Consider the following 27,472-nt stretch of genomic DNA (forward strand, 5'->3'; position numbering starts at 1 on the left):
TTGCTTTTATCCCTTCTTCTATTGATAGACACCTGGGTTGCTTGCAGTTTTGGGCTACTGTGAATGATATTGTTATGAAATTCTTGTCAGAGACAGTCTACTACTTTTATTTGTAAGTATTAAGTAAATCACCTTTTGTCTGTCAGGTGTTCCAAACCTTTTATTTTCCTAAATTTGTCATTTATCTTCTGACTTTCATGGTGTTTTTTCTGTATGCAAGTTTCAAAATTCTGTGTGGACAATTTTAACAATTTTTCCTTTATGGCTTCTGGATTTCATGTCATGATAGGAGGAGCTTAATCTACATTGATATTATGAAAATACCCACCCTTGTTTTCTTATAGTGCTTTTATGGGTTCTTTTCTCTATTTAAATCTTTGAATCATCTGAATTTATCTTGATGTCAGGAGGGAGGTAGAAGATCCAGATTTACTGTGCAGATGGTCAGTCAGTTTTTCCAGCACTGTGTATTGAGTCTCCCTTGCTGATCTGAAATGCCACTTTGCTATTGTCTTAATTCCCATGTATACTTTTATCTATTTCCTTTCCACTGACTCATCTGTCTTTTCCTGTGCCACAGCCACATTGTTTAAAATATAGTAGCTTCACGATACATTTTAATATCTGATAGTGCTAGAACCCTTTCTGGAGTCTTCTTATTTAGAAGTTCCCTTGCAATTCTTGTCTTGTTGACCTACTAGATGAGTCACCTTGAATCACTGTGTCATGTTCCAGAAAGGAATCCTGCTGGGGTTTTTATTGTGATCACAGAGATTTTGCAGATGGACGTGGGGGAGCAATCCATCTTTCCAGGATACAGAAAGGACGAGAGAAAGACAAACATCATGGATGACTCCCAGGTCTGGACTTGAAGACCAAGTGGATTTGAGGCCCTTAGCAGGGTGTGATGGCCACCTTCCACTGAGCAGAAGGCTTCCCAAGCTTGCAGGGATCCTAAGAAGTTCACCTTAGACCTTCAGAATTGGAGATATCCAGGGGAAGTCCTTAGGGAGAAGCAGGCCCTCAACACCAGCCACCCCCATTCTTTTTGGAGTCCATCCTCCAGCCGGAGTGGAGGTACTGGAGTGACCCAAGGCTTCCCTTGTGGAATCAAGACAGACTCCAGGGTCCTGTCCACCTCGGGACCCCAACTCCTCCCTTCCTGCCTAGCTCACTGGGCCCTAACCACTGACTTTTTCCCCCTTCCTCCCCAAATTGGTATGTGCTCTTTCCTCTGCCAGGAACATTCTTGCCCAAGCTCTTTCCCTCTCATCCTTGTTCCCTCTCATCCTTTCATCTCAGCTCAGATTTCACTCCCTGAGAGTAAAATCACTCTTTCCTGAGTGTCCCCACCAGCCCCACCACACTGGGGTCTCTCACTCTCTGCCCCTTTTGTGTTTCCTTTGTAGATGTTAATGCAACTTGTGATTGTCTTTGATAATGTGTCAATCACCTGTCCCCCTGTCAACCTGGTAGGCTACATGGGCCAGTTATTTAATCAAATACTGATGTGCTGCTGTGAAAGTACTGTGGAAATGTGGCGAACATCTACTGTCAGCTGATGTGAAGTAAAAGAGAATATCCTGAATAGTGTGGCCTCAGCCACACTGAAAGGCCTTAAGGACAAAGCTGAAGTTGTCCTGAGGAAGAGAAAATTCAGTCTGTGGATTGCAGTGCCAGCTCCTGCCCAAGTTTGCAGCCTGATAGCTGGACACCCTGATAGCTTGTCCCGTGGACTTCAGACCTCAGACTAGGATTTACACCATTGGTTCCCTTGATTCTCCGGTCTTAGGAATGACACCACAGGCTTTCCTGGGGCCCCAGACCAGAGATCACAAGACTTCTCAGCCTCCATAATTGTGTAGGCTGATTCTTTATGGTAAATCAATCTCCTATTGGTTTTGTTTCTTTGGAGAACACACACACACACACACTCGTAATCTACTCCTGGTACTATTCCTGTGCATGATCTTGACAGATGCACTCCCTGCTTTACTCCATTAGGCTGGGGACCATGTCTGTTTACCCGCTGGTGCCTGGAACAAGCATGCTTGTTGAATCATGGAATGGCCAATGGCCTGTGCTTCTCCCAAAGCCCATGTCCACTGCCAGATCCCCTGACTTTCCAGACTGAAGGGGGACCAATGAGAAATGGACTTTCAAGGGGCTGGAGCCTGCTTTAAGGGAGGTTGGAGGCCTTGGAGTCTCACATACTTCTCTAGCAACCTCCAGCATTTCCCCCAGGACCGGCCTCAGAGCTGGGGAGCAGGGTGATGGGACAGGGTGTGTAGAGAGCACCTCCCCACTGGTGACTGCAGGTCTTCATGCACCCCTGTGAGGAGACCTCAGGCCCCACCTGCAAGGTCCTCCTGGCCCTCCCAGTGAAGGACCTACACAGGCCAGGGGCCTCCAACCAAAGCTGCTGTCTGAAGCAGGTTCAGGGCAAACTCTCCTTGTGGAGGTCATCGAGCAGCATCCAAATGCTTTCATTCTTTCTTGCCCAGACACACCACACTCTTTGTGGCTGGGCTGTCAATATTCTGAGATGTTTGGAGGTTAGATGCAGGCTCAGGAACCTGTTTGCCTCCCAGGGAAGAAACTGGAGGAAAGAGAGCAAGGGGAGAAGGCCTCGAAGGTAAGAGGAAGCAACAGGAGAAAATGGACCTCAGAGGGGAAGAAGCATCCCAGGGGACTCCCAGGAGCCAAGGCAGTGCTGTTCTGGAAGGACTGAGAAGCTTCCATTGGGTTTATGGCCGGGAGGGAGTTGGCCCTTTAGCCAGCGAGCATACTTGGGAAGGAGCAGGACAGGAGTCAGATGGCTCTGGGCTGACAAGAGTCAGGGGAGGAGCGGCATGGCATCAGAGCTGCAGCTGGATGGGCTGAGGTATTTGAAGACCTTTGCACGTGGCCCAGTTCAACTCCCTTGGGAAGAATCCAGCAGAGAAGAGTATGATGGTGCAGGGGTATGGGAGAGAGGGCAGATGAGTGATGGCACAATGGTGGGAGCTGCCATCTCTGGGCAGGAGTAGCCTGGGACAACCCCTGCTAGGAGAAACAGGCTGGAAGGGCCTGCTGGGGCCAGTGAGGCCAAGCAGGGTCAGGTGGCAGGAAGTACTGGGGGGTGCTGTCCACACTGGCTCAGGCTTGAGGTCAATACATGATTGGGATGGGAAGTTAAACCAGCTCAGGAGGCCAAGCTCAGTTTTTATTTCGAGACTCTGAAGGCTGGCAGAGCTGAGGAGGTTCTGCTGCACTGGCTAGCCTTCAGCACCCCAACTGGTTGGCTGTGAGCAACAGTCTCTGGGCAGGTGGGTCCTGCTACCTCTGGGTCCACTGGGGATAGGGGACAAGAGAGGTGGGCCCAAGTGCCCCAGTCAGGCCCTGAGGGGCAGCCGGGGCTTGCCTGGAGCCTGGCACCACTGGGGCACTTGAGTTAACACAGGAGGAACAGAGGCCAAGCCCCTGACATGGAGTCGTGACTGGAGCTGCGGGACACTCACAGGACATTCCCATTCCCCAGATCTACGAGGAGTGCTCTGCAGGAAGCAGGAGGGGCTGTGTGAGCAGGTGGGTCAACCACTGGGGCTTTGGGGCCCTGACTGCTTCCACCATCCCTCTGGCCCACAGACTAGGGATGTCTGCCTCCACCCCTGTGGATTTTTCCCCCAGTAACAGCCATTGAGAGTGGCACATGGGGGCATCTTAGATGCTTCTTAGAGTATTTTAGGCTCCACTGGACAGGACAGGACAGGCCTGCTGCATTGTACCTGCATCCCTCAGCCCCCAAAGTCATTCTGTTGGAACATCCTATACCTTGACGATGAGTAGGTCTTCTCCCTGCCAGTTATGGGGCTAAATGTGTGTATTCAATTTTGGTTAAATGTGATCCCAGCTGGTGCTTCAGCTGCACTTTTACAGCACATAGTGTGTGCAAAGGGGTCCCCAACTAGCTTCCTCGCTGCCTTTGGGGAGATGTGGTTCCATATGCAACCTCTGCCACCTATGCACCAAGTCCTGGCACCTCATGGGAGAGGCACAGGTCCCATCTCTTTAGGATCTGCTTCAAAATGGGGCCACATTTCAGTGAAACTCTGTAGAAGCCACTTGCTTGCTGTGAGGGGCTTGCCCTAGTGTGAGGTGACAAGAACCCTTGTTTTCATGCAGTTTAAACTGCAAACAGCCTGCAGCCAAGACGCTGCTGGCAACTGCTGGTGGGGAGGGTGGGGAGAGGAGGGGGCCAAGCGGGGATTGGGCAGCAGATCAGGATTGATGGGTCAGCAGAAGGGGGGCCTAGAGACGGGGCCCCGAGCTTGAAGGGGGCAAGATGGCGGCACACCTCTTAACGCCCCGTTGGCCTAGCGTCCCGGACCACCAGGCTCTTACCCTCTGTAGTGCTCAGGAATATCAGGGTTGCACTTAGTTTAGACCTTGAGGGAAGGGCAAGGGACAGGGAGGGGAAGGGTGGGAAGACCATTTTCTCCTGGGACCATGCTTTCACCAGGGTCTTCCTGGATCTCTGTGTGAAGTGATGGAATTTCAGTCTCCAGGTCCCCGCAACCTCCAGCCACCCTATGTGGGTACCCCTTACATGAGAGACATTGGATCTTTAATTGGCTGTCACCGTCTCAGTGGAAAGAGGATGGTGGACAACTAGCTTCTCAATGCAAGCCTCCCTTGCCCCCTGCCCCAAGTGCAGTCAGTCATCTTAGCAGCCTACACCGTAAAGGATGTGCTTCTATGCTGTGATGTGAAAGGATCACGGTGCAGGCTACAAAAACTTCCTGCCCCTCTCTTCTCAGTGCCCAAGCATCCCAAGACAGGGAGCACCATCAGAAAGAACCAAAGACACCAGCAGGCTTAACTGACACGGGTTTGTAGACTCAGAATGCTCCCTGGGAAAATGAAAACACAGAGGTACTTTTCTCCTGTTTATTACAGAACGAAGAAAAAAACACACTTGCTTGAAACAGATGCCAGATTTCAAAAGCAGAGGCAGAATACCAGGTGGCAATTAAAATGTCATTACACAGAGTCTGGACATTGACAAAAGTTTACAGGACAGTGGGTGTGGGTTTTCTATAATAGACACTTAAACATACGTGATGATAACTGCAAATAGAAAACATCAGTGACAAAACCCAAATCAACTATTCATGTTTACAGATTCATTTTTTTCCCCAGACCACAGAGCCTTACATCAGAACAAATACTGAAAGGCCTTAAATCAGGAGCATCTTGCCTCCACCCTGCAAGGTGCCTGTTAGAGTAGTGCAAACTGTCTGAGTGATAAAGGGTAGAACCCTCAGAGATGCCCAGCTCACAAACTCTCTTTGCTTCTCTCAAATCTCCAGAACTCTCTGCTGCTGCTGCTAAGTCACTTCAGCCATGTCTGACTCTGTGTGACCCCATAGACGGCAGCCCACCAGGCTCCCCCGTCCCTGGGATTCTCCAGGGAAGAACACTGGAGTGGGTTGACATTTCCTTCTCCAATGCATGAAGGTGAAAAGTGAAAGGGAAGTCGCTCAGTCGTGTCCGACTCTTCGCGACCCCATGGACTGCAGCCTACCAGGCTCCTCCATCCATGGGATTTTCCAGGCAAGAGTACTGGAGTGGGGTGCCATTGCCTTCTCCACCAGAACTCTCTACCTCCTGGCAAATAATTCCTCTGCAGGCTACTTAATGATAAAACAGCTTGTGCTGTAACAGGCTCATCTGGAAAGAGCTAGAAGACGCTGCAAGGTTTGCAAAAGACATTAAGAATCACACTGGGTGATAGAAGTTTTAGTGGAAATGGGAATAGATGGCCAAGTGAGTTTCTATTTGGCATTTGTCAGTTTGCACAACACCTCTTGGTCACATCCACCATTGCATCAAAAGCGCAAGCAACTCAGCCACCTGGTTTGATAAGGTATGGCTGGACTGAACAACACAGTCTGCATATTTGAACAATGTAGAATACACACGGACAATGGCATAATAAACACAACTTTGCTGAAACAAAAGCCGTCATCTTAATTACAAACTCACAAAACGCAGTATAAACACTTCTGTCATGAACGTTTAGGAAAACCATGTACAAAATTTTCAGATATGTACAGGTAGCTTGAAAAAAATCACCAGATTTCCATTTTGTCACAGGTAGAGAGAGGGATGGGTGTGGGCTGCCGCCCCTCAAATTGTAATGAGGCAATAAGCATGTGGCTGTGTGGGGCCAGTGGTAAATTTGCTAAGGACTCACATCACTCCCTGGGGTGATAGCCACGTGGAGGTTTTTAGGGCATTTAAAGCTTGTCAGCGTTCTGGGGGACGTGGCCTGCACTCTGGGCCTCGGCACCCTTGTCAGCAGCCTGGTCTTCTGCAGTGCCACTGATCAGCCTCAGGTTGCCCATCCAGTCTTCATCTGGGCTCTCGGTGGAATCCATCATGAAAGTGTCGAAATCCACTTCAGAACAGTCAGGGAGTGAAATAAGATCGTCCAGTGGGGACTGGGACGACAACTCAGAGGGGCTCCCTGTTCTGTCACAAGGACTGGCCAGGGACTGGCTGGCAGCCACGACGGAGGTGGCAGCAGCGGCAACCACAGAGCTTGGTGGCTCAATGGCCTGGATGGGACTCTCAGGCCTGAAGCTGACCATACTTTGCTGGAGGGACTTGGTGGCATGTGGTGTGGGCACGGGGCCCTGCACCGGGCTCTGCCTGACACTCTTGTTGCCCAGAAGGCTGAAGCTGGGCTTGGCGGGGGCAGGACCCACCTTCTGGCTAGGTCTGCCTTCTGGGGCCACCTGACTAGGGGACACAATTGCCTGCTGCAAGGGAAACACTGGGGCTTCCAGGGAGGTTGTCACAAGGGCCTTGGCAAAGATGGTGCTGCTATCATAATGCTGCTGCATGCCATGAGCTGCTTGGCTTGGGGGTGGCTCCCTCAAGACTGGGGTGTGCAGAGATGCTGCTGCCACCACCCAGGAAGTGCTGTGGAGCACGGTGGACATTCCTGACATATGCGGCTGTCTGAGCTGGTGAGGACCCAGGGCCTGGCTGCCCAGGGGGCTGGGATAGAATCTAGGCAGGGGCACTCCTGCAGGAGCAGCCTTGGGCATCCCCATGTGCTGGTCAATGGAGCCGAGGCTGCCCAGGGGGTTGTGGCCCAAGTGTGAGGGTGTGGGAAATGGGGGTCTGAAGCTGAAAATCCCCTGCTGCCTGCAGGGGATTGGTGAGAGCATGCCCATGGTCTCCTGGCTCTGCTGCCTGATGGGTGAGGCCATTCCTGAACTCAGACTGCTATGAAGGAGCCCATCTCTGGGTGGTATCATGCGCTGGCTGGGTGGGGAGCTTGCCTTGGTCCGGCTACACTTAGAGATGACTTGATCTTGGATGGCTACCGAAAGAGAGAAGTGGGGGTCAGTTCCAAAGGTGTCTTCCACTTGGGCTGCAGTGGCCAGTGGGGAGCCACTGGCCCAGCACTGACCTCTCACCTCCTGCCCTTGGCTCCTACCGAGCACCCTCCTCTGCCCTTGTCCCTCCACCCTCAGCCTGGACTGCAGTTCTTGGGGGAAGCCTTCCTAGACCCCCCAGGTCTGTGCTCACAGCTCCCCTCCACCCAAGAGTAGATCACGTTGGACTGAAAATGCCCATAGATTTTAAGCTCCATGAACAGGGTCTGGGCCTGCTTTTATAAACTTCATACAATCCGTACACAGGCCTGGTACCACCCACCCCCTGAAGGATGTCCACCTCCTGACACTGGCCTGGAACTTGTCTGCCTGGTCCCTGCGGCTAAGGCACACCTGACATGCCACTCCATGCCACAGGTGGGGGCTTTCAGCTGGTATCAGGCCCGAAGGAAAAGGGGGTTTTGCAAGAGAATGGAGGAGTGATAGTGCTATGGCGCCACCAGGCTACAACAAAGATGCTGAACACCCGTTGGAAGGCAAGCAGCCTCCTCCGAGCCCCAGGCAAGAACACCCCTGTCCTGGCCCAATGTCACTACTGGCTGGGGACGACTGCTTAATACGTCTCCCAGGCTAGTTTGGCAGAGATCATCTGTAGTGTTTGGCTAACAGCTGTATCTTCAGCCAATCAATGTTGATTGCATGGTTGAGTCAATGTCTTCAATCAAACAGTGATTTCAGAGTCATTAAGACTGGGCCTTCAATTGGGACTCTACTTACACTTTCCATGCGACAGATCCAACCAAGGTGCCATGGAAGTGCCTCACAGACCTACTCTCTTTTCATCAATGCTTTCCAGAATCATCTCAGTAATGGTTTATGCTGGAGGGAATTCTCCCCCAACCTCACACAGTCTCCACCGTTCACCCCTTTGAGAACATGGACTTTTAACTGTTTACCTTGAAATTGACTCATCCGTTGGGCGATACGTGAACTGCGCTGTTCAGGGGTCATTGCCATAAGACCTGATCTCTGCTTCTCTCGCTAAGTAGAAGATGAAAAAGAAGTGTTAGATTCAGGCTACCAATAAATTCTAGCCTTGGTGTCGCTGTGTGGGGACTCAGGACGTGACTTTGGTGTAGCAGAAAGCATGAGTGAACACACCAACACATACTCGCATGCATGCCCCACCCCCCCAAGCAAAACTCCACAGGTATGGATACAAGTAGGATTCGGCACCTGAGTTAAAAAGCAATTGCGACAGCATAGGATGGGGCGGAGATACAGAGCTAAACAGCAAGAGCATGGAGAGAAAAGGTTTAGGCATTCTCGATGTCCTTCTGCTCGGGATGGGGCAGCAGTGAGATGCAGTCACCAAAGGAGGAAATGTGACATTAGGCTGCATTAATAGAAGCAGAGTATGTAGAAGGAGGGAGGTGACAGTCCTACACTCCTCTGCTTTGGCCAGACCATGTCTGCAGTGCTGACAAGAGTTTGGGCAGGCCAGTCTCAGGGAGACCCAAACTGGCTGCACCCAGAGGACACTAAGCAATGGGGCTTGGGCTCCCAAGCAAAGAATGGCTGAACCAACTGGGGATGTCAGGGGTGGGGCAGAGCGGAGCCTTTGGGCTATGTGGTGGTGGGTGCCCGGGCTGTCATGGGAAAAAGGGCCAAGGCTTGTTCTGGGTGGTCCTGGCATGAAGAGCAGTGGTGATCACTTGCTCACATGGATGCATTGCCCAACACCCGGAGTAGTCACTCATTCCCAGCTTCCCTTTGCTTTCCTGATGGGCAGCAGCATGGGTGATGGGAATGGGCTTCTGATTTCCATCTCCAAGCTGGGTGGGCACAGAGAGGAGCCAAGCTTCAGGGCTGCAGTCCCAGCCCCAGGTCTGGGAGCGCCTCGAGAGGCCCCCCACCAGAGAGCCAGCTGAGGGCCTGCAGAAGGCATAACTTGCCCCAAGACCCTCAGCCCTTTGGTGCCAGGCTGTGGCTGGGCCCTGGGTATGACTCGCAGTCCATTGCTCACCCGCTGCCATATCTCTCCCCTTCTCTGCTCCTCTGTGTGCCAACATCCAAGGCAGCTCCATCAGGGAGCACATCTCCCTGAGTTTACTTCAGAACTGCATCCCCCACACCCCTGCAGATGCCAGAAGAAGACTTGACTGGACAACACAGGCTGCCCGGGTGGCCTGCTTCTCTGCTCTTGGATGGCTGGCGTGGGAAGGGGCTGGGGCGGAGGGCCGGTGCTTGGGAGAGTGCCCAGCTCCCAGGTCTGGCGGCAGTTCCCAGCCTCAGTTCCTGCCAAGGCAGAGGACGAACACGAACACGTGGCAGTGGGCGGACTGCATGGCGAGCCATTTCAGCATCCTGCCCTTAGCTTGCTTCCTGTCCAAGCTCTTGCCTCCCTTCCCCTGGGGCGGCCCTCTTCCTGCTAAAGCATGCCTTTGGAGGAGGGCAGGACCCGAGGATCACAGGAGTCATAAGATCGCCAAGGCCATGCCTCTGCGAAGTGGGGGAGATGGGGGGTGGGGGGTGCTGGGCTCTGCCTGAGATGCTTAGGGTGGGCAGGCATTTCTGAAGGCAGCTCTCACCTCTGGTGTGCCCAGTCACCCTCCTACTGTGCCAGGAGATCCAGGCCGAAGATCTATGACCCCAGCTTACTAGTGTGACAGCTGAGGCTCACAGAGGGTCAGTGATGTGATCCAGGCAACACGGCTGGGTAAGTGCAGTGTCTCCTAACTGCAGATCCAGTGCTTCCATCTCTGTAGCCCGCTGCTTCCGGGACCGGCTCCTGGGCCCTCTGTCTACACCAGCTCTAATTCTGTCTATACCAACTCTAACTCCATCCCCACTGGCTGCTCCATTAGATTCACCAAATTACACAGTTGTACAGGGTGGGAGAGGGGCAGGTGGCGGCTACAGAGGGCGACGCAAGAAAAAGCAGGGAATGACGACGATGGGCCCAAGAGTCCAAAGGGAAGGAGATAGAGAGGAAGACACCCCCAGGGCCTGGGAAACCAGAGTGAAGGCGAGGCTGGGGCAGGGGTCAGAGTGGAGGAAGTGGGCAGTGTCTGCCAGATGACAGAAAATGCTTCTTGAAGGGTCAGGTTTACAGGGACAGTGGGATGTTGGCCAGCATTCATCCAAGGAAGCAGAAAAATCTGGAACATCCAGAGTTGAAGGGAAAGTCTGGTCAGGGCCACAGAAACTCCAAGTCCAAACAGAAGGGCTGATGCTGGCCATCCTGGGGTGTTGCTGTCAGGCAGGAACCTCTTCATGCCACTGGGGCATTGGGGGGCACCGCCAGCCCTCTGCTGCCCGCCTGGCCCCCGTCCCTGGCAGAGCAGCCAGACCGTTCTCTCCAGGCCCCCCTGGAGGCGGCTTCCTTTGTTTTGCAGACAGAGGCCCCCATCCTTTGTTCTCAATCAGTGTGCTCCAAAGATAAGCCCCAAGAAAATAGTTGTTGCCTTTTGACACTGACAATTAGGATCATTGGAAAATAGAGAAAACAGGAAATGACAAATGTTTTCAGTGACCCGGAGGAAGCGATGGCTGAAAGTGGCTGCTTAGTGACGGACACTCTGAAGGAGGGTTACAGAGGAGCTCAGCCAAGCACTCTTTTTCCTAGGACTGCGGGTGGTTGTCATGGCACTCGGGATTGCTGTACAGGTGACACTGAGGGGGCAGTGGCAGGTGGGCCCTCCGGGAGCCTAGGTGTGCTTCCCCATGTTGTCCCTGGAAGGAAGGAAGGAACTTTCCCAACGAACGTGGGCCCAGCTCCTCCTTCCATCCGGCCAAGGGGCCACCCTCAGAGAGGCCTCAGCCAAGATGGTAATCCAGGAAGTCCTGGGACTGCTTTTCTAAGCTTCATGCTAAGGCCAAGGAAGCTCTGGGGCTCACTTGAGGCATAGCACTCCATCCAAGTGTGCTAGGCATAGGTGGAAGAGACAGGCGCAAGGCTGGCACAAACCCCCCACTGCCTCCCAACACAGCAGAACCCAACACTCAGCTACCCAGGAGGCCAGGCTGCCCTGCGGGCCTCAGCCTTCAGCCACTGTGGGTGGGGGTCTCTTGTGAGCCCCCGAGCAAGCACCTGATACACCCTCTCTCCACTGCAGCCCACTCATGGTTTCATGACAGATTCAACCCCTTTGTAAAGCCCACAGACACGTTAACTGGATGGGGGATGGGACAGAGGCAGAGGGTTGGCAAGACCCCCATATGGATGCCCACACTGGTTTCCTGGGCTTCAGGTGGATTCAGCCTGAAATTACTTGGCCCATGATCCCCAGGAGGAGTGTGTTCTGACTGGGAAGGGCTTCAAAACGAATAGCTCTGACAGATGAGGGATGGAGGGAAGGGAGAGAAAGGGAGAGGGAGGGAGGGAAGGGACAAAGTGGGGGGTGGTGAAGGAGGGGTGGAAGAGGAGAAAAAAGGGCTGTGTGCAGGGGTTTCTTTTTCCAGCACTGGGGCACTCCTGCCTCCTCCCCAGCAGATGTGCCCCTGAGTGCCACGCACAGAGCAGCCTGCAGGTAGCAGAAAACACGCAGCTCTGTGTTAGAGGCTCAAAGGTTAAGGAGCTCCAGCGTGTGGGCTGCTTTGTTCAATACTCCACTACGAAAAGTACCTTCTTTGGTAGCTTTTGGAAGCCAAATTTGGAAACGGCTCACTGACTCTTCTGACTTTTCCTTTGGAATGACAGGAAGACAGCATTCTGCATGGAGATCTGAGTTCTAGGGGCTCCCACAACGGCCCTGGAGGGGGACTTCTCAGACCTGTGGGCCATGAAGATGCTTCCACTCAAAGCCCTGTTTGAAGGGCATGGATGCTCTCAGGCTGACACTGTCCTCAGGCATCCTTCAGACACAACACGGGCTGCCCACAGTGAATGCAGGCCCGCTTCACCATGTCCTAACTTTCCCTCCTAACTCTTGGAGCCTGTGACTCAGTTTCTCTGGAGTGCCTCCAGATGGGAGTGCTGAGGGAACCCCAGAAGCCAAGGCCAAGGCAGGCCATACCTGCTGTTTCTGAAGGCCTCAGCTCCGTGCCCTTCCCTGCCCAGTGGGGGGGATGGGGAGGGCAGCCTCACAGACTCTGGGGTCCCCAAAGCAAACTGCTGGATCCTGGGTGGGTAAAGAGGGTTTACCTGGCAGCCCAGTGAGGCCCCGTGCCAGTCAAACACGTCTTGTGGGTCTACCATGGGACCTAGTGGGTTTACCATGGGTGGGGCTCTGTCCCAGCCCTGGGGTGGTAATGTGTGTGTCTACTCTCAGGAAGCTCACCATGGAGGGAGAAACCAACAAATAAATCAATCAAAGGAAATCACAACCTCACAACCAAGTGAAGGGATGGGGAGGGGAGGCATGGCAGAAACCCGGGCTCAGGGCTTGGGGCCAGGGGGTCCATGGGAACATGCGGGTGCTAAGACAGGAGAAAGCTGAGGGTCTTTCTTTGCCCCTGGGGACCCCTGGAGCATGAGTCAGGGACCTCCCCTCAGTGATGACACTATCCTTGGGTTGGATCCAATCTGAAGCTGCCATTGGTAACTTCACAAAAATCACTGCTGTTGAAAATGACCGCCAGAGAGCTGGAGGTCGCCTTTTCTCCTCTCCACTTTCTGCTTTGCAGTTGACTTCTGACTCCAGGCACCTCTCCCGGAAGGGCCAGACTTCCATGCTGTGAGTGATCTGGCGGCAGAGGAAACAAATGTCTTTGCAGCTCGCCTCTCTTCTCCCCCAGAGGTGGGGGCCTGCGTCCTCCGTCTCACAGAAAGTCTGGCCTTCCTGAGTCTGGGCTGAGCTGTAGGTCCTGTCCCTCCAAGCCTTTCTCCCCACCCGGCCCCAAGGCAGGCCCAACTTCCATAGCTCAATAGTGAGGATCTGAGGGCCAAGATTCTGCCTCACCCTCCACTGCTTTGAAGAGAGATAACATGCTGGGGAAAGGAGTTCTCAACATCAGCTCACTCGGATCTGTCATTCTTTGCCTTCTGGGGACATGGAACACCAGGGTGGAACTCAGACACATCCTGAGTGGACGATGTCCCCATTTTTTTCTTTTTTTTTTGCTAGTTCTCTTTCTTTGGCAGTCTTGTGCTGGACAAGCTGAAGAGCACTGTGACTCTGACAGCACATAAGAGAAGGGTGAAAAAAAATAGAGACAGAGAAATCGATAGCCCTTGAATGGAAAGCACTGCTTGTTCCTGCGGGCCAAGGCCTGTGGGATGGGAGAACAAGGCCACGCAGATAGAAGCAGCATTTCCATTAGCAGCCAGAATCCCAGAGGTCATTTCAGCTGGATGAGCATCCTCTGATCACTCTTTCTCAGCAAATGCTCCTTTCTCTACTTTGCTTTGCAGAGAGGGCTGACGTCCTGCACAAACTGATACGTCATGCACCAGAACAACAAGTTCATGAGCCAAACAAAAGTCTCTGCAATGTCTGCTTGTACACCATCTTGCTGTCATGACCACTAAGGCAACTCCTTAGGATGAGTCAAGCCATTTCTTCCAGAATCTGGAGGACGATGCAAACTCACAGCCCTCTTGGCCAGGCCTGGCTTGGCTTTCTTCTGCCTGCCCTCCTCGAGTGGGGCCATCTGACTTCCCACTTCGTGAGGTGCACACGAATCCCAGGTAGGGTCAAAGAACACCTCGGGTTGTGAAGCCCACAGCAGATGGCTGGAGGAGAGGCAGCTCCCGAGTGCGTGCCAGCTATGGAGTAGGGGGGAAGATTTGTAGTTCCAAAGGCATAGGCCCTATCTACCTCCAGTTCACAGTCTGGTCACAGGGACAGACAGGCAGGGAAGGAACTGGGGTGTTGGATGGCCAACAGCAGGGAGGGAATAACTGTCCCCAGGGTGATGCCCACTTAGTTTCCCTCTTCTGGCTTGGGTGGTCTCTTTGCCAAAGACTGACTGGGATGCAGCAGAGAAAGCTCTGGACATCTCTCCTAGGTGCACAGAGCTTTACGGGCTGGGCTGTCACCTCCTCTGTTCCTCCAACAACACTGTGCAGCAGGTGGGCAGGCTGAGCAGGGGACTGCGTCCAGCTGACAGATGAGGAAAGCGAGGCTGGGGGGAGTGACTTACCAACAGTGTCGCAGCTAGGCAGTAGTGGAGCGGGCACCTGCCTCCAGGCCTTCGGATCCCAGCCGCCCCAGGGCGCTGCCTCTGAGGTGCTGTACGAGGAGGTGACTTGGGCCAGCTCATGAGCAAAGGAGCTGCTGGGCAGGAAGGACTCACTCCCCAGGGCCTGGCAGGACGGGGGCTGTCGCCCGAGGCTGACCTGGGGGGGCCTGGCTTCCCCAAGCTTGCAGGCTTTGTCTACATGAGTCTACAACAACCATTGAAGAGTCTGTCAGTGGCGTGGCCACGACTTGCCTCTGAGTACTCCTGTCACTGCCCTGACCGCCTAGACGTGGGTCATCTGGGGCTTTGATTAGACACACCAACTAGCCTGGGCCAACCAAACCCAGCAGCTCTGTGTTCTTAATTGTCTTGGGTCACAGACTCCTCTGAGAAGTCTCTTAAAAGCTACAGTCTCTCTCCACAGAAAAAGCATTTATGCTGGTGTCTCTCCCTTCCCAGCCCACCAACATTTTACATATAATTTCAGGGGTTTTCTGGACCACTTACTACCCATCCATGGGTCTCAGTTAAGGAGACTCTGCCTCCATCAGTCACTGTCTGGTTGGAAATGGGCATCAGGCTAGGTCAGATAACTGGTTCATCAACAATGCCCAATCCCAATCCGTCCCCATGCTCTCCCCCCCAACAGAGCACACCATTCTACACTGGTCTGTAGGTACATGTGTGTACATGTGCTGAGTAATGTGCACACCCAGGCAGTCAGGCAGGAATCTCCCAACAGCCCTGAGCTGCAGCCCTCAGGCACTTCACCCTGCCAGGGCCCCGAGGATTAGTGACTTTCGTGTGGGTGGCACCTCATAATGTTTTAGAAGACAGGGATTTCATCTGAATTGAACATCTGACCCCATTCTTTCAGCCAAAGGCAATTAAAACCCTCACACTTGATATCCATGTTAGAGGAAGCCTCAAGACTCCACGGAGGTGCTGAGGGAACCCTGACCTCCTGTTGAACACCTGACCACGGGGTGCCCAAGATGAGCAGGGAGAGCCCGCCCTGAGGAGAAGCTCTTTGTATGTAAAGCAGCCTCTTCATTCGCATGCTTTTCATACCTGAGCTTCAAGTGATCACCCATGTGTTATCAAACATCCCAGTAGATAGGGAAATATTTATCTCCTGATCCTCAGCTAAAGAGATGGAGTCAATTCAGTAAACATGACTAAGCGCCTACAGTGGACAATTCTCTGGATGGATGACAAGACACTAGATATTTGGATGCCTCATTGAATTAATGGTAAAAACTGCTACCACTGAACTGATCAAGCATTTGCTATGTACAGGCACTAAGCCAAGTGCTTTTGATCCTTAGTCTCACTCAACCCTTGAAACAGCTGTATGTGAGGCAGGAACGATTACTGTCCTTATTTTACAATGAGGACACAGAGGCCCAGAGAGGTTAACAAAGTTGCCCAAAGTCACACAGCTAGTAAGTAGCAGAGAAGGATGCAAATGCAGGTTTGCCTGGTTCTCAAGTCTACATGGAGTTTGGCATGGTGAGTGTATGTGTGCATGCGATTAGCTTGTCATATGGAAAACAAGTCTGAAATGTAGGCAACTGTTCAAATGTGTCATTAAGAGAAGTACAGGCCAGGTTTTACAAGGGGGCCTCGGGGTAAAATTTTAAGAACAAATTTGGCTCAGATGGTAAAGAATCCACCTGCAATGTGGGAGACCTGGGTTTGATCCCTGGGTTGGGAAGATCTCCTGGAGGAGGGCATGGCAACTCACTCCAATATTCTTGCCTGGAGAATCCCGATGGCAGAGGAGACTGGTGGGCTACAGTCCACAGGGTCACAAAGAGTCAGAAATGACTGAGTGACTAAGCACACACACAAAGATGGGATTGAGAGTTTTAGAGATGACATTCCTCTCCCCAAAGAAATACAAAAGCAAAAAACCACATGGAATATGCTTAGCAACTGAACTCAGTACATGTGGGAGAGAAAATGCCTTTGCCATCCTGGTGATATACCCACCACGGAGGGCCCGGCACCCCTCCACTCAGGTGGGTGCATCAGTGCAGAGCCAATCTCACTGACCACCTGCAGCTTTGCTAAGTCAAGCTCCAATTTGTCCTTGAACCAAGGTCATCTGGGACATGAGCAGAAACATCACTCTCTACAATGGGCTATTCTTTATGCCTGCATACTGAGCACCTTGGTAATTTAAAACAATGTTTTATAACCATGGAGGGGTTTTTGCAATCCTGATATACAACTATTCCTAGAGGTCTCATTCCTTGCCCACCAGATGACGACACAGTCGGAAAGCAATGAGCGGGGCTTATTTGTAGGGAACTGAAGCATTGTAAGCTTTTGCTCAGGAGTCCCTGGTAGCTTCATGTGACTGGTAGGATATTAGTGACAGGTCAAGAAGCAAGGCCCCTCATCAGCAGGAACATATGCTCCCAGTGCCTTGGTAGTTCATCAGGCAGAAAAAAACCTGCCGATGGCACATGGAAATTATGATCAGCAGAAGATGCCCCAGCAGTGTAGGAAGTTCTGTTTCAACAGCAGTTTGGAACAGGCCAGCAGCCACCCATTCATATGGAGCAGAATGGGAGCAGACACTTGGCAGACCAATGGGATCCTTGGTTAAAAAAAGAAAGATATAAACTAGAGATTCAGTCGAGACTCTGATTGACAAGGAGCTTTGTAGCTGATGTTCATGCATCTTCTCTGTTTTATTTACTTTGGCAAAGAAACCTCTGTCCCACACCCTGTTAGCAGGAGGCCCAGGTTCCAAAGAAAAGGTGGTAGGGATGTTTCAACTCCTAGAGATTTCCACACATAAGGTAAACCCATCTGTCTCTTAGGAATCACTGAAAATCTCAGAAAGCAGGTCAGTCCATAACTGGTAGACAATGATTACTACCTCTTGGATTGGCTGGTTCCATGTGATTCCAAATTTCAGAGAATCAGACCCTGGGATGAATAGTGTCTGATGCTGGTGCCCAACTTCACAGAGCTCACACTCACTAGGCCTCCCATGCTACAGAACATGCTAGAGAACCTGCTGGAAAAAGGTTGTCTCTGGGCCTCTCCAATAGCTTGCAGATACTTACAGCCCCAAGCACATCCTGTAAGCTCTGTTATTAGGGTTATTTGTCCCTGGGCCTCCCTTCTTCTTGGCAGCCAGGTCTCCCGCCCCACTGTGTCCTGTACTCTAACCTCCAGTCATACCATCTCCTTGGAGCTCCCCAGACAGGCTGCCACGTGCGTTCAGCCCTCTGTGCTCATGGTCCTTAGGGGTCCTGCATGTCTTTGGAGATCCACCCTGAGAATTCTGTCTCTCCTTTGGAGAAGAAAATGGCAACCCACTCGTCCAATCTTGCCTGGAGAATCCCCATGGACAAGGAGCCTGGTGGGCTACAGTTCATGGGTTGCATAAAGTCAGACAGGACTGAGCAACTAACACTTTTTGGTCCAGCGCCTATGGCTGAACACCTCTGACTGACTGAACATCCTTGTTGTGCCAAGTCTTAATCAAAATTAAATCCCTCTGGTGCCCAGACAGTGCCTGACATAGGCAAAATGTTCAACAAATATTTGGAAAATCCAACCAACTTGACTCTGTTATGAGTTTGGCATGATGTCCCTGGCACTTGGGAAATGATAACCTAGTGAAGGCTGTGCTAGCTTCTTTTTGGGATGATCATTAATGATAAACTGAGCCTTGACTCTCATTTTAAGCACATCGACTCATCCCTTTTCAATGCTGTTGGGTTAATAAAACCCATCAGCAGAACAGAAAACATAATCACACACTGTGGAAATAACATCTGTTAACATATTTATTGGACTAACTGTGCATGTACACATGTATTTGAGGCTGTCCTCAGTTTACAGGACAAGGAAGTGGAGATAGGTTTACCCAGGACACACAACGACAAGGTGGGTACAGACCTGGATCTGATTTACAGAGTGACTAAAACCCAAGCATCTGCTGGGTTTGGGAGAATAGGGCTCCTTCTCTGCACGTGGAGAGAAGCAGCTGGGTGTCCTTCATCCACACTGAAGTAACTCCATGTTGTTGGCTATTCTGTGACCTCACCATAGCGCAAATAGGCCCTGGTGTGAGGAGCTCAGATTATGACTTTCCCCCACAGACACTCAGGATGCTCTGCAAGTAGCAGGTGACTGCTCTGGATTTATCAATTACTAACTGGGTTAGATCTTGGCCCAGTCTTTGCCATGGAGGTCTGAAGGAGGTGCATGTGCATTTGCAAGGTTACAGTTGTTCACTATAATTCCAGTGGCTTCTAGGAGCTTGTAGATTTCTAGACTTACTCATTCTGAAAGTTTAGGCAACAAATCCTGAACTCAATTTCTTCACTGACCATGTAACAGAGGTGAACAGAGACAGCTCCGGAGGTACTGGAGACTTTGTGCATGTGCTAGAGGCTCTCAGAGGTCAAGATGCCAGATAAGTCAACAGTGAGATGAATATGCTAAGGTACTAAATGCCATCCAGACAGCCCAAAGAGGGCAAGGCAGACCTGTGGAAGAAGCTGGATCTTTGAGCAAACTGGTGACTGTCCCTACATGTCAAAGAGAAGTGACAGAAGACAACTTTGTAAATATGAAGCAGTGCTTTGGGAAACCAGGAAAAGGTAATGTGAGTCAGACTTCTTGGCCTCTTACTTGCCATTACACTCTTGGCCAAATGCAAATGGGATTTCACTGTATTACAAGCATGCATCTATTGATAACACTACAAGAAGTTTTACAACTCTAGCCTGAGATTCTGTAAGGAATAGAATCCCAGAAGTTCAACAAGCAGCATGTCCCACAGAATGTTGAGATGGGACTCAGCCTTCCAGAAGGAAGAGAATGTGCTCTTCAATATGGTAGCCCCTGGCCACATGTACAAAAGCACTTCAAGTGTGTCAGGTGCAAACGAAGAACTGAATTCTTAATTGAATGTACCTTTAATTAATCAAAATTTAAAGAGCCACATATGAATGCTGACAACAGTATGGAGAGTATAGCCCTTTGGCCTACTGGCTAAGAGTGCAGGCTCTGGAGAAAGAGGATCTGGCCTGGGCTTGACTCATGGATTGAACACTTCTTAGCTATGTAATTGTGGGGAGGCTGCTTAACCTTTCTGTGCCTTTATATTCTCATCTGTAAAGGGGAAGTCATAGACATGCATCATTCAGAGAGTGGTGGGGGTTACAAGACTTCATGGAGTTAACACACATGCAGTGTCTGCATGTTATATTCTCTGAATGTTAGTTAGTGATGATCTTAATTAACAATAACACTTCCACCATGTATCAAGCACTTTTACAATATTCCAGGCACTGTCCTGTGAGTTTTACATGGGCTAGCCTGGATTTGTGGGAGGAGGTGAACTCCAGGTCCTTCTATTCCACCATCTTGATCCACTCCTCCTAGAACCAAACATGCTCTAGGCATGGTCTGATCAATAGCTCAGCAGAGCTGTTACTTTTCCTATCTTTTGGTAAAACAGACTAACAACAGTTATAAATTACAATGATGATAATATTAGAAAGATTTGTTGAGCACTGAATCTAAGGAACTGGGTTCAGCCCTTTCTTGGAGTCATTTCAATTAATTCTTAGAACAATCTGAAGAGGGAGGCACTGTTATGATCCCATGGTAAAGATGAGGAAACTGAGGCACAAAGAGGTTAAGCAACTAGCTTAATTGAGGTCACTCGTTAGTAAGTGCCATGGCCTGGCCTAGAACCCAGACCTGTCAAACTACAGAGGCTATACCCTGAGTTTTGCTTGCTCAAATTGCCCAACTGGAACTTTTCTTAATTCAATATACAAGCAGACCTGCAGGAAGAAGATTCTGGAGGGCTGCTATGGTTCCATAGTTGTGCAAGGGCCACTGGGTAGGCTGTTGTGCCACCTGGGTGTTCTTTTCTTTTTATAACAACTGTACCAAGAAATGAGAACTCCAGGTTGACAGATTTCTGTTTGGATACATGTGGTGCAGGGAGTGTGAAGTTCACTTGAGAGATTCTGCAAAAAACTCTAGGGTAGCACCTATCCTATCTATTTGCTGGATCTAGGATTGGCTAAAATGGACGGGGTTCAAAATCAAGTTCCCTTCCTTAGTCAATCAAGTATTCAGAAATTAACCAGTTAAGTTCAACTGGTAAACTGCTATTTTGCCTGTGTGTTACTCGCTCAGTTGTGTCCAACTCTTTGTGATCCCATGGACTGTAGCCTGCCAGACTCCTCTCTCCATGGAATTTTCCAGGCAAGAATAGTGGAGTGGTTTGCCACAACCTTTTCCAAGGGATCTTACTGACTTGGGATTGGACCCAGGTCTCCCGCATTCCAGGCAGGTTCTTGACCATTTAAGGCCTCCCTGATAGCTTAGTTGGTAAAGAATTTGCCTGCAATGCAGGAGACCCCAGTTCTATTCCTGGGTTGGGAAGATCCCCTGGAGAAAGGATAGACAACCTACTCCAGTATTCTTGGGCTTCCCTGGTGGCTCAGCTGGTAAAGAATCCACCTGTAGGAGACCTGGGTTGGGAAGATCCCCTGGAGAAGGGAAAGGCTACCCACTCCAGTATTCTGGCCTGGAGAATTCCATGAACTGTATAGTCCATGGGGTCGCAAAGAGTTGGACACGACTGAGTGACTTTCACTTTCTTTACCATTTGAGCTACGCAGGAAGCCCACTATTTTGCCTAAGAAAGAGAAATAACTCAAGAAGAGGAAAAGGTAAAGTCAATAATGTTTAAATCAATCAAGGAATGAAGGAATAAGCATCTCTACACCTTCCCTAAGATGGGGAAACAGTGGAAACTGTCAGACTTAATTTTTTTGGGCTCCAAAATCACTGCAGATGGTGATTGCAGCCATGAAATTAAAAGACGCTTACTCCTTGGAAGGAAAGTTATGACCAACCTAGATAGCATATTCAAAAGCAGAGACATTACTTTGCCAACAAAGGTCCGTCTAGTCAAGGCTATGGTTTTTCCTGTGGTCATGTATGGATGTGAGAGTCGGACTGTGAAGAAGGCTGAGTGCCGAAGAATTGATGCTTTTAAACTGTGGTGTTGGAGAAGACTCTTGAGAGTCCCTTGGACTGTGAGGAGATCCAACCTGTCCATTCTGAAGGAGATCAGCCCTGGGATTTCTTTGGAGGGAATGATGCTGAAGCTGAAAGTCCAGTACTTTGGCCACCTCATGTGAAGAGTTGACTCATTGGAAAAGACTCTGATGCTGGGAGGGATTGGGGGCAGGAGGAGAAGGGGACGCCAGAGGATGAGATGGCTGGATGGCATCAGTGACTCGATGGACTTGAGTCTGAGTGAACTCCGGGAGTTTGTGATGGATAGGGAGGCCTGGCGTGCTGCGATTCATGGGGTCGCAAAGAGTCAGACACGACTGAGCGACTGAACTGAACACCTCCCCTAATACACACAACATTAATTTCAATGAATAAGCCTGTGACCTATTAACTCCCTGGGGTAGAGAATGGGTACTCCTCTCTGTCTCCCACAGTGCCAGACACAGAGCAGGTCTACAATACACTCTGAAATTTAGGCTCACTGTTTTCTATGGGGCAGTTCTAAGAGATGACCAGAGCCATGCCCGGCAGCAGTAACAATGGGTAATGGAGGGGGAAGACTGTGTGTTTGTTTGGTCAGGTTATGTGGGCCAATGGAAGTCACACTAGGAGCAAAGTGAGGTCAACAGCACTGCTATGAGAAACATCAGGGACTGGGTCAAAGGGTACCAAAACTCTCCAGAGGGCAGAGCCTCTGCAAGCCAGGCTCTGACAGCTTCTGGAAGGTTCCTATTGTCTCATGATGATGAGGGTGATGATAACAGCTACCACGTATGAACAAAGGCAATGCACCAGGCACTGAGTGAAACTCTGTACAGTTTTTCTCTCACTTAATCCCCATGGCAACCCTGGACGATGGGTACCATTATTATGTTCATTTTCTAGTTGAGGAAAAGAAGGTTTAGAGAGCAGAGTAACTTGCTCAAAGTCCGAGTCAGAGCTGAAAGCTGAATCTGGGTCTGACCTGCTCCAAAATAAGAACTCTTAATTACAAATACTAAAGAATGCAATGTCCAAAGCATAACCCTTCTGCTTATGCACACCAAATCCTCCCCCCTGCCCTCCTTGGCTGCAGTGTCTCCTCATTGGCTACAGTAAGGTGTGTTGCCAGGCCATGGGGTTCCAAAGAAGCCCTCCAACTAACCACCATATTCAGGCAACTGAGGAAGGGAGAGGCAGGATATCCTCTGGAGCCTTCCGGATTGAGACAGCAGATCTAATGCATGCATCTAAATTCACTCCCTTGCGAAGCCCCACTAAAAGTGCCATGAGAATTTGGTTTGGTGTGGTTTTTAAAGATACAACCTGGCAAGAACAAGGTGAATGCTTCAGGAGACATAGCAGCAGCAGCCTTTCCCAAGCTCTGAAGTAGCTAGACCAGGGTTAACTGACACCACAGACCCAGGGAAGCTGAATCACAGGCTGGCAGAGGGAAAGTGAAAAAGCAGCTTGGTCTAAATGGCAGGATGTTCAGCAGGCTCGGGAACAGGAGCCCCAGGTGGTCTCCAGCACTGGTGGGTGAAGTGGACACGTATGGCCAACACAATGGGGTAGATGCCTGGATGACTGCCCTGCCTCCACATCCCTGGGTATCTGCCTCTCCTCCACACTGGTGGAGGTTTGACTTGAATTGCTGAATTCCCTGCTCTGCCTTCCATATCCTGCTACTTGGATTAGCTGAAGACTCTCACTTCACCCCACAGAGGCATTATGTTGACCTCCACCTGGAAACTACAGTGCCTGGAGGTAGGCTGTGGCAAGCACAGCAAAGCAAGACAGCACCCCAACCCCTCGGGCTGTATTTCTTCTGCCTATCAGGGGTCCTGATGGCGGTGGGCTCTACCAACACTCAGATCCATTGTGCTTTCAGTCACTGACTCCCCTAAGAGGGAAGCCTCTGTTGAATAGTGACACTAGGACCCTTTGTTGCCTATGCACCCAGACTGTGCTTGCCACTTGGTTCTTCAAAAAAACCTGATTGCTTGTTGAAGAACTCAGTAATACATAGTGAAACAAATAGAAAAGCAAGAGAACATTGGAAGCATGATAGTGAAGGGGCACACATGGGGTCTACTAGGGGGTTGACAAGGTTCCATTCCTCAGCCTAACCAGTGGTGACACAAGTTTTCACTTTGTTGTTGTTCTTCAGTCACTAAGTAGTGTCAGATTCATGGCAACCCCGTGGACTGCAGCATGCCAGGCTTCCCTGTCCTTCACTATCTCCCAGAGCTAGCTCAAATTCATGTTTATTGAGTTGGTGATGCGATCTAACCATCTCATCCTTTGTCGTCCCCTTCTCCTCCTGCCCTCAATCTTTCCCAGCATCAGGGCCTCTTCCAGTGAGTTGGCTCTTAGCATCAGGTGGCCAAAGGATTGGAGCTTCAGCCTTCAGCATCAGTCTTTCCAATGAATACTCAGGGTTGATTTCCTTTAGGAATGACTGGTTTGATATCCTTACTGTCCAAGGGACTCTCAAGAGTCTTCTCCAGTGCCACTGTTTGAAAGCATCAATTCTTTGGCACTCAGATTTCTTTGTGGTCCAACTCTCACATATGTACATAACTTCTGGAAAAACCTAGCTTTGACCACACTTTTTCTTTCAACTGTTCATCTAGGCCTTGCACACTTTTCTGTATCTATGCCATATTTCACAATAAAAGGAAAAAGTTACATATGCAGCTTGATGCCAGTCATGTGAAATATATATATTTTGGCATAGAAAAAAAAATAATGAGCTACTGTATTCTAGCATGCTAGCAATGGTCATCCCTGGCTTATTTATAACTTTTATGTTTATGGTGTGTGTGTTAGTCACTTAGTTGTGTCCAACTCTTTGCAACCCCATAGACTGTAGCCCACCAGGCTCCTCTGTCCATGGGATTCTCCTGGCAAGAATACTGGAGTAGGTTGATATTTCCTTCTCCAGGGGATCTTCCTGACTCAGGGATTGAACCCTGGTCTCCTGCATTGCAGGCAGATTCTTTACTGTCTGAGCTATAGGGAAGTCCCTTTATATTTATATATTTTGCTATCTCATAGGGTTTGTGTTGTTGCTGCACGTTTCTGCATTTTCCAAGTTTACTACAAAGAGAATATATTATTCTTGTAATCAAAAGATCTTAAAACATATTGAAAAAAAGACAAAGTTCCCATCAAAGATTTGTACGTATCATATAGATTTTAAAACAAACAACAAAAAACCCCTAGGACTCATGTAAGTAAAAAATATGGTGTTATGTCAAGGAAACAACTCAAGTTCATGTAAAGGTATCATCATTTAGAGGTTAAAAAAGTTGCTTTGGAATTTAGGTCTTTTTTTTTTCTGCTGTCAAACCCAGCTCCTTCCAGAGATGTTCCAGTCGCTGTTGAAGAGGACAGGGTCAATACTATAAGGACCCAGTTCAGCACACTTCGAGGGTAGCCTGGTGAATTCTTGCCAGGAATGCCAACCATCCCAGGGTTCATGATTTGGTCTCTGCCTTCTTTCCCCCAAGATTTTGACCATATAGATACACAAGTAGGTATTCCAATGACAAGTCAGCCTTCCTGCTGTCCCTATCACACAGCAACCTATCAGGTTTTCTTCTTTCCTACTGGCCTGGGAGGGGGCATCCTTCTCTGCTTTCCTTTAACTGAAGGCCTCACCTTCTGTTTTCTTCTGACCTATTCTGTCTCCTTGCAGCTACCTCTGGGAATCGAAAAGGTAAGCACAAGCATAATCTACTACTATGCCTGGACAGACAGATATCCTTTTTAGGGGGCTGCCCTGGGTCTTCACTTCTGTGTGGGCTCTTCAGTTATGACTCGAGGGCTTAGTTGCCTGGAGGCATGTGGGATCCTAGTTCCCTGACCAGGGATGGAATCTGCATCTCCTGTATCCCAAGGTGGATTCTTAACCACTGGACCACCAGGGAAGTCCCCAGATATCCTTTTTGATGTGTGCTCATAGAAGGAGAATGGATTCATTGGTGACATCAAATATAAGCACAGTCTTTAAAGTCAACATCTGCAGGGTGTATTTCTAGTCAAGTTTGTATACTTCATCTATAATAAATGATCTGCCTTCTCTAAATAAAGAAATTGTGGGTTTGGTTTAATTTCATTATAAATTTATATTCAATAATAGAGAATTAGAACATTGGGGATAAAGAATATACAAAGTTTGCATTTCATTCCCTGATTTGGAGCCACCTGCTTGCTTCACAATACAGAGTTCATGAGCACAGAGTCTGAGCTAGGAGTCAAGAGACTAAGGTATTCCTCGGGGCCAGACATCCCAAGGTCTCACTAGATTTACATACCACAGCAGAGGGAAAATGTGGGGCTTCACTCAGACTGGCTCTTTAGGCCCTGCTGGGTGGGGTGTGCTGTGAGCTGCAGGGGCTTCCACTGCCTTCCCCCAAATGCTTATCTCCAGACTCTGGGCATGGGAAAATGGGGAGGTGGGCTGCTGTCTGGAGACAGGAGGCCCAGGGTGCCTGGGAAGGAGATACCTAGTTCCAAGGTACCAGGTTTCCCAGAGTGCAGGTAGGAGGAGTGTGAAAGCTTTGGCTGCAGTTGCCAGGGACGCTGAGGCCTCTCTATCAGTGTGTTTGTTTCATGTCAGAATGAGAAGGGACTGTGGGACTCATCTACACCAGAGGTTCTCAAAGTGGGGGTGCTTGGGCCAGCAGCAGCAGCAGCAGCAGCCTCTGGCAACCTGATAGAAATGTATACCCCTGGGTCCCACTCAGACCTAACAAATCAGAGCCCAGGACTTTGTACTATCACAAACCCTTCAGGACACTCAAGAAAGAACTACTGCTTCAATCCAACCCTCTCAGCATACAGAAGAAGAGACTAAGGGCCAGAGAAACAAGGATCCCTTGAGCCGAGGTCCAGCCTTGCTAACTCTATCCAGCGTGATGTGACGTGGATGCTGGGCCAGTGATTCCCATGTGCTGCTTTCCAACTCCCCCTTTTCACATGGGAACTGTTTTTTTTACCCCTTTACTATACCTCTGCTTTTTCTTTGCCAAAGTGAGTGTTATGGCCAGGGTTCCCGGGAACATAAGAAGCTACACTCTGACCAACTGAATCCCTTTGGGGAGGAAGAACATAGATTTTCAGGAGGACAGAGCATTTCAGGAGGCACATGCAAGGGAAGGAGGGAGGGTATAAATATAGTGACTTGGCCAGCACCTAGTCCTCCTATTCTCTGCAGTTTCCCTTCAGGCAGCCTCACTTGCCCTACATTGAACAAGTGCTTTGGGAATATGGCTCTGCCCAGGGTTGGAGAGCCATTGAGAGCCACTTACACAAAGCAGCATAGTGGATATGGGACCAACACAGGCCACTGTGCCTGACTGTACCAAGGGCTTTCTGGGAAAGATGCTTCTGTGCTCTTCTGACAAAGCTTCTAGAAGCAACTCTCTCTTATGCTCCCCTGGAAGAGGGCAGGAGGGAGGGTGTAGCTCCTGGACTTGCTGAGGGCTACCCGTGTGCCCACAAGGGGGAGCTGGCCTCAGGATGAAGCCAATGCTCCAGAAGGCCAGAGAGGCAGGAGGCAGAAAACTGCATCTCTGGGGACACTACTGAAGTCTGCCCAAGTGCTGGACGTGCACTTATAGGACTCAGTCCGTTCCCCTTTATCATTTCCTGTGACTTGCGACTCAGTATATCCTAAGCACTAGCTTGGCCCCTCTGCCCTTTATGAGGTTTGCATTACGCCCTGGGGGACAGCTTATCTCTAGCAACAAAGCCTGGGGCCTGTGGAACCCGACTCAGCCTTGTGTCATCTTTCTTTATCCACAGACTAGTTTATCTAAAGAAAATTCCAGCATCCCTCGGCTGTCTGTACAACATGATCCAGCAAACACACTGAATGCGGATGCCAAAAT

The 27,472-nt window shown here is 50.1% G+C and overlaps 1 protein-coding gene across 11 annotated transcripts in view; it reads right to left on the reverse strand.

The window, feature by feature from the left end:
• Positions 1-4,915: 4,915 nt before the first annotated feature.
• Positions 4,916-27,472, reverse strand: part of MAMLD1 (mastermind like domain containing 1) — a 119,504-nt gene continuing 96,947 nt past the window's right edge. For 5 of the 11 annotated variants that reach the window (XM_086386287.1, XM_086386285.1, XM_086386284.1 and 2 more), the window contains 3 exons: positions 14,478-14,721; positions 8,348-8,432; positions 4,916-7,375 (listed from right to left, as the gene is read on the reverse strand). In XM_086386287.1, the coding sequence (XP_086242413.1) occupies positions 8,392-8,432; positions 14,478-14,721 (285 nt within the window). In that variant the 3' untranslated portion in view covers positions 4,916-7,375; positions 8,348-8,391. Of the gene's footprint in view, positions 7,376-8,347; positions 8,433-12,018; positions 14,722-27,472 lie in introns of all 11 variants that reach the window. The other 6 variants (XR_015158382.1, XR_015158381.1, XR_015158380.1 and 3 more) reach the window with 2 other exon arrangements.

The sequence above is a fragment of the Bos grunniens genome, chromosome X (genome assembly GCF_055505025.1).
Source record: "Bos grunniens cultivar Pamir isolate PY7600 chromosome X, Bosgru_T2T1.0, whole genome shotgun sequence".
NCBI classification, from domain to species: Eukaryota; Metazoa; Chordata; class Mammalia; order Artiodactyla; family Bovidae; genus Bos; species Bos grunniens.